Source organism: Geotrypetes seraphini, chromosome 3 (assembly GCF_902459505.1).
Source record: "Geotrypetes seraphini chromosome 3, aGeoSer1.1, whole genome shotgun sequence".
Taxonomy (NCBI): Eukaryota; Metazoa; Chordata; class Amphibia; order Gymnophiona; family Dermophiidae; genus Geotrypetes; species Geotrypetes seraphini.
In genome coordinates, this window is record NC_047086.1 from 7,695,408 (window position 1) to 7,708,369 (window position 12,962).

Consider the following 12,962-nt stretch of genomic DNA (forward strand, 5'->3'; position numbering starts at 1 on the left):
TGTGTAGGTTTCTAAACCCATGTTAGGAGGATAATAATAGATTCCAGTTTACAAATAGTTTTTTTAGTATAGGAAACTTGAAATAAAGTTTTTATTTGACTTAACAAAACTTTCACAGCACATCCTACTTCTTCATATTGACAATACACCTAAAAATGGCACCAGCTGTTTAACAAAAATGCCAACTACGAACTTGTATATAGCAAGCAGTCACAGCTGGTATACAGAAAGATAGGCTTTTAAATGCTGACATCATAAATGCATTAAAGTTCATTCAGAAGAAACAGTGAAATAATAACCTTCCACTCAATGCAACTATTTAACCCAAAGGGTTGTAAAGATTGTAGTCTATAGTTATCCACTGTTGTTTTCTCTGCAGCAATTTCTTTGTACGATCACCCCCTCTTATATTATCAATAATAGTGCCGTTTATAAAGCTGCGATAGTAATTCCCATGTGGCAAATGCAACACAGCCCATTCAGTTCCTATGAGCTGCATCTGGGGCTCAGTACCACAGCTTTGTAAAAGGGTTCTTATTATTGCAATTATCAAACTGGCAGGTAGACAGGCAGGCAGCCTGGCTTTGGCCAGGGAGCGAGGTAGGCTGGCTTGGGGGGTGGGGGGGGACAAAGTGTGGAAGGCAGTGAGAGGGACATAGGAAGGAGGCACTGGGGCACTAAAGACATGGGAAGGAAGCACTGGGGGCACTAAAGACAGGAAGGGGCACTAAGGACACAGGATGGAGGCACTGGGGGCACTAAGGACACAGGATGGAGGCACTGGGGGCACTAAGGACACAGGACAGAGGCACTGGGGGCACTAAGGTCATGGGAAGGAGGCTCTGGGGGCACTAAGGACATGGGAAGGAAGGAGGGAGGGAATAGAAAGGGACAATTGTTGGGCCTGAGTGCAGAAAGAAACAAAAGAAAGGATACACAGACAGAAGGAAACGCAACCAGAGTCTCATGAAATCACAAGACAACAAAGGTAGGAAAAATAATTAACATTTTCTTTGCGTATAGTGTGCTTTGTAGTTTTTTTTAATTTTATGGTCACCATTATGAATTAATAAGATATGTGTACATGAAAAATGAATGGAAGAAATTGGGGGCGGGACTGACAATTAATAGATGTCCCCTTTTGATGAAAAAAATAAATGGTCACGTTATGTATGCATTGAGTGTATCATTTTGAGGAATAGATGTGTGAAGAGGTGTAATGTCTATTCTAAAGTCACCATGAAAAAGAATCCTTCCGAGTGTCGTGTATATCGTAAAACATTTTAAAAATGAGTTACGCTCTTATTATTTATGTTTGTTTAAACTTTATATACCATCTTTACTGTGCAGAGAGGTAGATCTGGGAGTCATCAGTATAGAGGTGATATTGGAAGCTGTGGGAGATCAGCGCTCCAAGTGAGCAAGTGTCGATTAAGAAAAGGTATGATCCAAGAAGTTCTGGACCTGCAGACACTTGTGAGAGGGATTATAAGAGCTGCCATACTGGGACATAAAGTAGGTCCATGAAGCCCAAGTGGCCAACCCAGCTCACAAGTACCTGTCAAGATGAAGAAGAGAAACCAGATCCTGGACTTTTCTTTCTAGAAATGATGACAAACTTTTTTAAACCCTGCTGAGCTAACATTTCACCACATTGTCCAGCCACAAATTCCAGAGTTTAATGTGCTAATATTTTTGGAACGAGTAAACAAGTGAACCCATTCCACTGCAGACTAATTTCTCTGTGCCATTTTTTCTTTTCCATCCATCCAATGGCCTCATTTTGGAAGGCTCTGTAGCCCTCGTTGGGTTTCGTGTCTACGATCCTTCGTGACTCTCTATTTTGACGAGCCGTTAACTAGCTCTGGGCAGCGCATGCGCCTGAAGAGGCGACCGCGAGTGCGGCTGCGCGGAAGCATTGCCTGGGAGCCCGACTAGGCAGTTCTTAGTCTGCCTCCGGCGTCTCAGCCTCCTCTGACGCAACTTCCTGTTGCGTCAGAGGCAGGCGACGGGACGGCGGCGAAGAGGCGCTTGACGGTAGAGCAAACTCCCGCCTGGAGAGTCAGGGGATGGTGGGTTTTCAGGCTGCTCTTGGCCAGGGGAAGGGGCTCGACGGACAAAGGCCTAGGGAGCAGGAGAGTTCTCTGGAGGTTGGGGGGCAGCAGAATGACCAATAGGAGCTCGAACGGCGATGACAGGTTGCCCGTCCGCAGAGAGGAAGGGTTGTAGGCAAAGGTAACTCTTATTAGGCACCGAGGGAAGTCCTAAGACAGAATCCACAACCTCCTGCCTAATTTTAAGATGATGTATATCAAAAAAACGGATAATGAACTGAGCTTCAATTAGGCAGGGAGTTCTTCGATCTCTTAGCTTCTGTTTTCTTTGCTGCCAACCTAAAGTTAGCTGTATAGATATAAGAGCTCATAATTGAAGCTAAGTTCATTATCAGTTTTTTTGATATACATCATCTTAAAATTGGGCAGGAAGGGGGAGAGTTTCCTATATAGTTCTTGTATAGTTAATCAATGGCAACACACGGGGATCTGAGGCCTCTCCTCTATGTGTGATCAGTGGAGATAAGTCTGATATGAGAAAACTTCATCACTGTTTCTAATTAAGAATTTGAATAAAGGAGGTATTTTTGTGGTTAAGGCAGTCATGGGGGCTAGTTTTAGAGGGAAAGGCAATTTGCAGAGTGGGTGCAGTTGTATGGGGGTAGTTTTTGCAAATGAGGGAGTTGGGGTAGTAGGGAAGTTCATAGGGTGGTGGTGTATTTTAATAAGGAGAGGCATTTGGGTGGTTTGACATTTATTTAATGAAACAACAAAAAGGTTTTTGTGGGTGGTGGGAATTAGAGGGTAGATTTTAGAAATAGGGCAATGTGTGAGGGATATTTACTTTTTTGCTCCACACATAAAGAATAATGACAGATAAAGACCTGAGCAGTTCATCTAGTCTACCCAACAAGGTGGCCAGAGCTACACTCACAACTCTGTACAGGTTATAGTTGTTTAAGCTTAAACGCTAGTTAGCAATTTGCCATCATGCCAAGTAGAGAATGACACGGTGGATGTTACCTTTGGGTAGCCACCCAAATGGGAACAGAAAAAAAGTGGACACCACGGGTATGGGGACAAGGCCATTCACTGCCCTGTGGAGCGGTGCATGGCCTTGTCTCCACATTGAAGTCAGGGAATGCGCACGGTCACCGATCACACGGTCCAGCACCCCTCCCTTCCGATCGCCGCATTCAGGCATCTCCCCATTACCTCGTGCAGGCATCTCTCTCCCTCTCTTCCTCTCACCTTCATGGCGATTTTCATTTTTGTCTCCCAGTGGCACAAGCATTTCAACAAGTCACGCACAGCTGTTTGAAAGTTGAAACTTCTCTGATGCAACCGGAAACAGGAAGTTGCATCAGAGAAGTTTCGGCAGCCGCACATGACTTAAGAACTGAAGAAGGGACACGAACAATGGTTGACGGCCAGGGCAGAGAAGCAGCAGCAACCATGGGGAAGTCAATCACTAGGTACAGAGACCCAGGGCCTGAGAAGCCCGTGCTAGTCACATTACACTGCAGCCTATCCCTTTCAGTACCCTTACTGACATACTGTAGAATGAAAGGCATGACAGGGAGCAAAATTTCTCTAACAGGATTTTTCTTAGCTTGATCTCTATTTCCCATGCTCTGTCCTTCACATCTAGCTGTATCTCCACCCTCTGACGATCATGTGGTTCCCCTCACATTTCCTGCTCAACAGCTGTCTCTTTTAGAGAAAAGCTATACAGCCGAGAGACTTGTTAATTTTAATTGATAAAATTATTTTGGAAAAACTGATTAGATCCAGTTTTTAGACACACAGCTGAGAGTTTTTTTGTGTTGTTTCTTTTTTGTGCACTCTGGTCCTTTTCAATCTGTTTCTGGTATAGCATTTTCTACAGTACTGTGAGTGTATGGATAAACAGATTCTCCTCTACAGGAATATGTTCAGCAATTAGCATAAATAGGTACCATTGGGGAGGAGCGGAAGAGGGGGGCAGACAAGAGTGGGCAATTGCTGGATGGAAGTTGACAAAGGAGAAAATGCTGGATGGCAGGGGTAGAGAAAGAGGGCACATGATAGGAATGGGAAGGAAAGGAGAGAGTGAAATGTCAGACCATGGGGTATGGGAGAAGGAAGGGACGATGAGGAGAGATGCCAGACCATTGGCAAGTTAGTTATAAGAAGACAACCAGAGCCCGGGACCAACATGATTTGAATAATGACCAGGCAACAAAAGTTAAAAAAATAAATTTTATTTTCTGTTTTGTGATTACAATATGTTAGATTTGAAATGTGTATCCTGCCAGAGCTGGTGTTAGCAAGCATGAACTAGGGCCTAAAAGAGAGGAAAAGCCTTTTTTATTTATTTTGTTTACATCACAAAACTGGCGTGGGGTTGGAGATGTTGTAACCCTAGACTTCTACTAAGACTAAGGAGTCTTTTTATTAAGCTACGCATTTAGCATGTGCTAATCTTTAGTGCGTGCTAAGTTGGTTAGCGTACCTTAATGAAAGGACCCCTAAGGGCTAGATTCACAAACCTGCCCGATCGGGACCGATACAGGCAGGTCTGATGAATTCACAAAACTTTAACATGCAGATGGGGGCGATTGGAGGATTGCCCCCATCTGCCGTCATGCATCGCTGTTGTCCGATCCCGACGCATGCGCAGACCCTGACAGTAGTGACAGGAGAAGCAGCCTCCTGTCACTGCTGTCAGGGCTTGTAATTTTTTTTTTAATCGGGCAAATATTTTACACGCAAAATATCTGCTCGGTTAACCCCCCCCCCCCCCCCCCCCCCCCCGGAAGTGCGTCCTTCCTCCCCAAACCCCTAAAAAATGCATCTCCCACCCCAAACGTGGCCCCACTGAAGAAAAGGCAGGAGGGATGCGAACAACTCCCTCCTGCCATGTGAAAACCCGCCTTGCCTTGCCGGGCCGGGCACACCTCCCTCCCTTCCTCCCTGTATCTTAACCTAGACTGGCTGGCTGGCCAGGCTGGGCCCACTCCCTCCCCATACTTTGTAATATCGTTGGGAGCAGGATGGGTGCTCAGTCCTTCCTGCTCCAGGCCTCCTCCGAGGCTGGCTGGCTGAGTAGGCAAAGCCTACCCCCTCACCATACCTTGTAATATCGTTGGGAGCAGGAGGGGTGCTCAGTCCCTCCTGCTCCACGCCTCCTCTGCCACAACTGTGGCCTTAGGCCACGCCCCGATGCATCATCAGATGCACAGGGAGGGGCCTAAGGCCCTGATTTGCTCAGGCGCCTTGGGCTCCTCCCTTGGTAGGGGCCTGGGGTGCCTCAGCCAATCAGGGACTTCCTTAGGAAGCAGTCTAGGGAAGTCCCTGATAGGCCAAAACAATGACTCTTTGGTGAAGGGATTATTTTCAGACAGCACTGTATACGTGATAATTCTAGATAAGTGAAAGGGTACCAGAGTTGTCTACTCATTACTCTGCCTTTTCTCACCTTTCATAAGAAGGAAATGCAATTTGTACTTTGGTGACTTTCAGCCATAAACTAAATGGTATATTTTTATTTTAGTGTTGGATCTTGAGATAACATCTAAAGACTAGCAGGTGAGGAGCAGCCCTGCCACCATGCCAGCAACTGCATTGAAGCTGGCACTGAATGAAACAAGAACTGTAAGTGACAAGGGGCACAGAATCTTCTCCGATTGCTAGAAGGGACTGAAATCAATCTTTTGTTTCTGTTGTTGTTATAGAAACATAGAAACATAGAAATTGACGGCAGAAAAGGGCTATAGCCCATCGAGTCTGCCCATACCAATGACCCACAGTCATCATTGTTTAAATTTGTATCATAATTTTATTGTTGTATTGTGCAGATAACTCTTATGTATATATTTCACAAAAGTTTGAAATAAATTAGCCCTGAATGGAAACTGTCACTCATTGATGATATCAAAGCATGAGAAGCAACCTCGGATGTCATCAGTTACACAGGGCTAAGGTTGTCTTTCTTCTTGGCCTCTAAGCTCCCTATTTTTTGTTTGCAGCATTATGTCATAGCTTTTCTTCACTCTGGGGCAGCTTTTGCATGTTTAGTTTTAACTGTCTAAAGATATACATGTCTATGGAGTGACATTAGTAGAGACCACAAGTATACATATTGCATTTGCTGCTTCCATGTATGATACAAGGGGCTTGTGCACAGACTGGGGAAATAAAGAAATACAAAGTTCAGCTCCTTCTTTGCCAGCCTCGGGGACTTTGTGATTTATGTGACCACACATTGGTATAAAACAGATGTTGGTTCAAATTCCCAAAAAGGTGATGGTTGTTTTTTCTTTTCTCCTTGCTAGGCTTGTCCCATCTGACTTGTAGTGAAGAATGGCAGAAACAGCCCCTGCTCTTGTAACAGAGAAACACGTTCTCATTCGTTCTGGGGTCCACCGTGACACCGTGCTGGCAAATTTTGAGGAGCAGAGACGCAAGGACTTCCTGTGTGATATCACGTTGATCGTGGAGAATGTACAGTTCCGGGCGCACAAGGCCCTGTTGGCCGCCACTAGTGAGTACTTCTCCATGATGTTTGCTGAGGAGGGTGAGGTTGGCCACTCTGTTTACATGCTAGAGGGGATGATGGCGGATGTCTTTGGAGCTCTGCTGGGTTTCATCTACACAGGACATCTCCATGTGAGCCAGAAGACCACAGAACAGATTGTGGCTACTGCTCAGCTCTTAAAAGTTAATAACTTGGTGAAGGCCTATGCCGATTACCAGAGCAAGCATGGCCCTAAGGATCTAGTGCCCAGATGCAGGGATGCAGTTACTGCCACTGCAATTGGAGATCTGCCAAAGCGGAAGCGAGGACGACCAAAGAAGTATTCACCTGGCGGCCAGGAAGAAGTGGTGGTCATTTCTGCAGAATGCATGCAACCAAATGAAAGGGGAGAGGAAGAAAATTGGAGAAGAAAAGAGACAGCCACAGAAGAAGTGATCTCCAATAACCATGTGAGGGATGGCAAAGAGGAAGGGCCTGTCGGCACAAGCAACTCAGGGACTCTCATACAGCCCTCAACACCAGAGATGTACAGCCCCTGTCCCCAGAGAGGAGGCAAGAGCAGGAGCCGATGCAGCCAGCGGAAGCTCCAAAGGTCTGTAAGACTGAGAGACTATAAGTTATTAGGTGATGAGGACAAACATGAAGAAGGCAAGAGAGGAGAGGAAAAGACGAGGCGACCAAATACAGAGGTGCAATGCAAGGACTGTGGCAAAGTGTTTAAATATCATCATTTTCTGGTTATTCACCGAAGAACTCACACAGGTGGGTAAAGCTATGAGCAAACACATCTATTCACTTGCAGAGAGAACCTAACTCTGAGCTTGGAAAAGTAGCCCAGACAAGCTACTTGATTACACTCCTAGAATATGCAGAGAGCTCGGGTTTTACTCTTCTAAATATTCTTCCAATCTTGAGAGGTTGTAGTACAGCAAAATACTTAGAAATGAAACTCTGCAAGTCCACAGTATCAGATATCCCACTCTGCCAAGTGGACAGCACCACAGTTCTAATAAATGAAGCATCAGAAATCATTGTAGAAACAAACTCCCTGATATTCAAAAGTGTTGCAAGTGTAGAGAAAAGTTTGTCCCTGTCCACATGGATTCGGTCTTCTTTTGCACAAGCCTCAAACAATTATGATTTGATATTTAAATCTTTTTTATTAAAATATAAAAAGGGACAATATTCTGTACAACTTTTTTCTTGTACAATCCTCCTTTATGCTGGGGACAGATGGGCTGTTATGTACCTTATCCAGCCAAGGTCTATAGGAACTTCACTTGATAGAAGTTTCAGCTCCACACCCCCCTCCCTCATCTGCTGGAGCTCATGCTCCCTGAACATCAGTTTTGTATTCTTACAAGCCATCTCTTCTGCTCGTGTTTCATTTCTGAAATTTTAGTGTATTAATTTATTCTTTTTTGCGGGTTTGCCCTTGTGCTGTGGAAATACCCTGTGGGGACATCCTTGAGTCGGGAGATTGCAGACTTGATTTAAAGTCTGCCTCTGGGGGGTTACCTGCCACTGCAGTAAGCCCTCTGGACAGCCTGCAAGTCAAATTGGGGCTCCAGGATCAGGAGCTAGCTCGCCCCAGGTTCGTCCACTAGTGGGAGGAGCACAGGCTGCGCAGTTCCATGGAGGCGCGCCCAGGATCGGGACCAGACTGCCTACCTTCCCTGAGTAATCCGGAGGTGGAAGTCACTGACCGAGGTGGCCAGGCAGGTGAGACAGTCAGACTTGAAATCCAGTTTTCCAGCTTCCTGAGGCTTGAGATCTCCCTGCATGCTGTTTCAGTATTGACTGCCATTTCTCCCTAACAGCACAGAGCACAGTGCCTGGTTTAGCGATTTTGGGGGGGTTCTAAAAATGGGTTTCTGGGTGGTTTCCCTGCATACCATACACCCCACCATGACCTCTAAAATCGCAAAGTTGCCATTTCCCAGGGATTCCTGTGTTTTTCCCCAACTATTTTAGGACAAAATCAGCACCCACGGTGGCCATCTTGGATTTGTGTCAAACATTTTAAAAGCCTCATTTGCGGAGAATGGCTGTTGGATTCGCAGCCGTGTTCCATGTGCATTGTGGCCCGCAAGCGGGGCGCGGTGTGCACGGATTTGGTGCCTTCCACCTCTGAAGTTCTTCTTGGATCCCATGCTACAAATGCAGCAAAAATCACACCGGGAGACCCTCAGTAGAGTGCTGGTGGCATTTCAGCGAAACACAAGTGCAGTTCCAGGGAAAAGCCTCATAAATCATCTAAGCACTCTAAATCTGAGACACATAGAGCAGCCCTTGCTGCGGGAGATTCCCCCCCCCCCTGGAATATGTGAATATGATGTATGAGGCATACTTGGTTAAAAAGTCCCCACAGTCGCCTACCCAGCCATCTGGTTCTTATCCTCCACTGGACTCCAGTCTATCTCTGTGTTCACAGACAGGGACCTCGGAACACAGATGGATGATGCCTGCCATCACGTCTGCATCCCTTTCTATTCCTCTGCTGCCTCAAGGCACCTCGGGGGCATCTGCTGATGTGGCTAACCTAGCTGACCTTTGTGATCAAGATTATGTGGGTCCCGAGATCTGGCGGACGATCCGTCTGTTCGCAGGTTATTTCAAGCCTAGTTAGCTTGAGGATCTAATTTCAGAATCCCTGCAGGAATTGAACCTGCAGCCAGGCCAGGTGGAATGCTCTTTGATGAGTGATCAAAGACCGCTTTCTGCCTCTTTTCCTGATAATCCAGATCTGGTCTGAATTATTTTGGAGGTTTGGACAACCCGGAGGGTCCCCTGAACTGCACTTGAACCATGACAAAACTTTACCCCATGGCACCAGAGTTTTCCAAGCATTTTGCTTCTCCAAAGGTAGATTAAGCTGTGGCTCAAGTCGCCAAGTGTACCTCCCTACCCTCCAATGGAGGGGTGGTACTGAAAGAGGTTCAGGACAGGTGGGTAGATTTTGTTCTCAAACGCCTCTTTGATTCTGCGGCGGCTGGGGTCAGAGCAACATCATTTGTCGCCTGGGTGTGCCATTCCAAACTTCACCACAATCCTGATATCGTGGTCCTCCGTGATCTGGATTTTCTGATTTCTGGAGTTGATTATCTGGCGGACGCCTTATATGACATGATGAAGGTCTTTGCCAAGCTGTGTGCTTATTCATTGTCCGCTAGGAGAATGCTGTGGATAAGGAAGCGGTCTGGGGATTCCTCCTTTGAGTAGGTTGCCCTTCAAAGGACTGCTCCTGTTTGGCCAAGGTCTGGATGACTTTATGGCCAGTGTTCAGGACCGTAAGTCTAAGGTTTTGCCGGGAAATAAGCCTTGCCCCACTAGGAGTTCGGGGCGTCCTAATTTTCATCCTTTCTGGTGCCCACATCAGTACGCCAGTCCTCCTGCCATGGGTCAAAGATTCAATTCTTCCAGACCTCGCTTTGGAGACCCTGCTCGTCAGCAGTCCTCAAACCGATGTCCTCCCACTTCCACGAAGAGGCAGTTCTGATGCCAGGCCTCTGGCCCCTCTCCCCCGCATTGGAGGGCAACTCTCAACTTTTCTGGTGGAGTGGTAGAGACCTTGGACCATTGGGTCCTAGAGGTCCTAAGCGACGGCCTCAAATTGGAATTTTACCTACCTCTGTCATATTTCTTTCTGGATTCTCTTAAGGGACATTCCGAAAAGGCGCTCAAGGTGCATGCCATGGTTTGCAGACTGCTGGATATTGCGGCTATCGAACCCATGCCAAAGGACGACTTGGGCTCGGGGAGATACTCAATATTTCATCATTCCAAAGAAAGGCTATGAAGATAGAGACCGATTCTGGATCTAAAGGCGGTCAATGTGGCTCTGAAGGTTCCATGCTTCAGAATGGAAACTGTACGATCAGTCATTGATGAAGTGGTGCCAGGGGAGTTTCTGGCCTCCCTGGATCTCATGGAGGCGTATCTCCATATCCTCATCTTTCCGGGTCACAGGAAATTCCTTCTGTTCCATGTTCTGGATCAACACTTCCAGTTTGTGGCTCTTCCATTCAGTTTGGTGACGGCGCCCAGGACCTTCACAAAGATAATGGTGGTGGTTGCAGCTCATCTCCACTCTCAGGGTATCCTGGACCATCCATATCTGGACGACTGGCTGATCAGAGCTCCCTCCCTGGCAGAAGGGAACCGGACTGTGCAGCAAATGGTCCAACTACTGCAACGCCTAGGTTGGGTGATCAATCTGAGAGCCAACTCGAATCTACACAGGAGCTGGAGTACCAGGTCCGATTCCACACAGCCCAGAACAAAGTGTTTCTCCCGCTGGCTCGAAGAGAGAAGATTCAACATGCAATTCAAGTCATGTTAGCTGTTCCGGCTCCAACGGCCTGGCAATATCTCCAGGTCCTGGGCTTCATGGTGGCGTCGATTGATGTGGGTCAGGGCTCGGCTGCGTCCCTTCAGGAGTTGTCATCCCGTTGGAACCCACAACAGGACTCTTTATCTGCACCGATGCCCTGGACGGTGGCGCGCAGAAGTATGCAGTGGTGGCTGAGTCCTCTGACAATGTCCAAGGGCCTGCCACTTCGGATTTCAGACTGGATGACTCTCTCCATGAACACAAGTCTCTCCAGTTGGGGAGCAGTCTAAGTCTGCTCGGAGAGCAAGTAGTCAATCAATCGCCTACAGCTGAGGGCAATCTGCCTATCCTTTGCTACATTTCCAGAAGTATCTCCATCAACAAGCTGTCTGAGTGTTCTCGGACAATTCAACGGTGGTGGCCTATGTCAACCAGCAAGGAGGCACTAGGAATCCTCATCTGAGCATGGATACTCGGCTGCTCTTTTCCTGGGTGGAAAAGCACCTTGTAGCTCTGTCCGGCACACATGGCGGGCTCACTCCACTAGAGGTATGTCTTCTTGGGCAGAATCTACAGCTGTTTCGCCAGAAGAGATTTGCAGGACAGCTACTTAGTCTTCCCTGCACACCTTTACCAAGTTTTATCAGATTGATGTGGCAGCCAAGCAGGATGCTGCTTTTGGGGCTTCAGTTTTGGCAACAGCCTCATTGGTCTCCCTGATGTTTAGGGATTGCTCTGTTACGTCCCATCTGTCCCCAGCATAAAGGGGGGATTGTACAAAAATGAAAGATTAGGTTCTTACCTCTGCTAATCTTCTTTCTTGTAAATCCACCTTTTATGCTAGGGACCCTCCCTATTTCTTTTCGATATGTAGGTCACCGGGCCGTTTACTGGTAAGCTAGATTTCAGTCTCGGACCAGCCTTCCTGCCATCTGTTTGACTATGGAATTAGGTTAGAGAGGGGTCCTAGGTTTTTTGCCCCCTTCTGACTGTACAGGCTGCGTTTCCCTCTAACCCTGTTTTATAGTTCAGGTTTTAATGTTTCATACTCTGTTTTACATGTTGCACTGTTGCTGTTTTTAATAATAATAATAATTTTCTTATATACTGCCCTACCAACAGTTCTGGGCGGTTCACAAGGAATAAAACTGAACAAGTCAGCAAAGAGGATACAATTTCATAATAAAAAAAACAATACATCGTAAGCAATCAAATGCAGTAGAGACTATTATACAATTTAAAATATTAAAAAGTCTAATGAAGAGAAGCACATAATATATTTAAAAAATGTTAATATGAGCAGAATTGATTGTTTGGCGGGAAGGTCCCTGTTCCCCTCTCTCTCTCTTTTGTTTCTTGTCCTCCTGTAGAGATTCCTGGCTGCTTGAAGACTAACTGATGTCCAGGGAACATGCTTCAGCAGATGAGGGGGGGTGGAGCTGAATCTTCTATCAAGTGAAGTTCCTATAGACCTTGGCTGGACAAGGTACATAGCATAAAGGGTGAATTTACAAGAAAGAAGATTAGCAGAGGTAAGAACCTAATCTTTCAATAAATCACAGAGCCTTCCGTTTCTATCTGGTTTTGGTACAACCTTCCCAAAGATTCAGTTGCCTATGTTTTTACATCATCTGGGAAGGTAATTGGATTGTGTTTCAGACATGGTTATAGAAGAGAACCTAAACTGTATAGCGGATGAACAGGAAAATAAGTGTCTATTAAATATTAGAAATGTTCCTTGATGCCAGCAACGATGGAGGAATCTGTTACAGATACTTAATCAGCTGGGCACATGATGGAATGATGTTGCAGACGGTAGGAGTCTGATCAGCCAACAAGACTTTTGCCACATCGAAGGCAATCAAGACACAAGTGATGTCAATTAACAGTAGTTGATTTAAATTCAAAAGCAGCTTTGTTGAATTCAGTTGCCAGTTGTCTAAGATGTGTTAAATTTTTACATATCGATTCTATTCTCATGTTTTTAGAGAATGACATGGGAACAAAGTTTCTCTGTCCCCGCCCCACGAATTCCCATCATATGTCATTCTCTAGA

At 46.2% G+C, this 12,962-nt stretch overlaps 1 protein-coding gene across 5 annotated transcripts in view; it reads left to right on the top strand.

Annotated features, from left to right (window-relative positions):
- Nucleotides 1-1,936: 1,936 nt before the first annotated feature.
- ZBTB24 (zinc finger and BTB domain containing 24) overlaps nt 1,937-12,962 on the top strand; it is a 104,371-nt gene continuing 93,345 nt past the window's right edge. The window contains exons 1-3 of one of the 5 annotated variants that reach the window (XM_033938991.1): nt 1,937-2,072; nt 5,590-5,624; nt 6,371-7,335. In XM_033938991.1, coding sequence (XP_033794882.1) covers nt 6,399-7,335 — 937 coding nt within the window. In that variant the 5' untranslated portion in view covers nt 1,937-2,072; nt 5,590-5,624; nt 6,371-6,398. The other 4 variants (XM_033938986.1, XM_033938988.1, XM_033938987.1 and 1 more) reach the window with 4 other exon arrangements.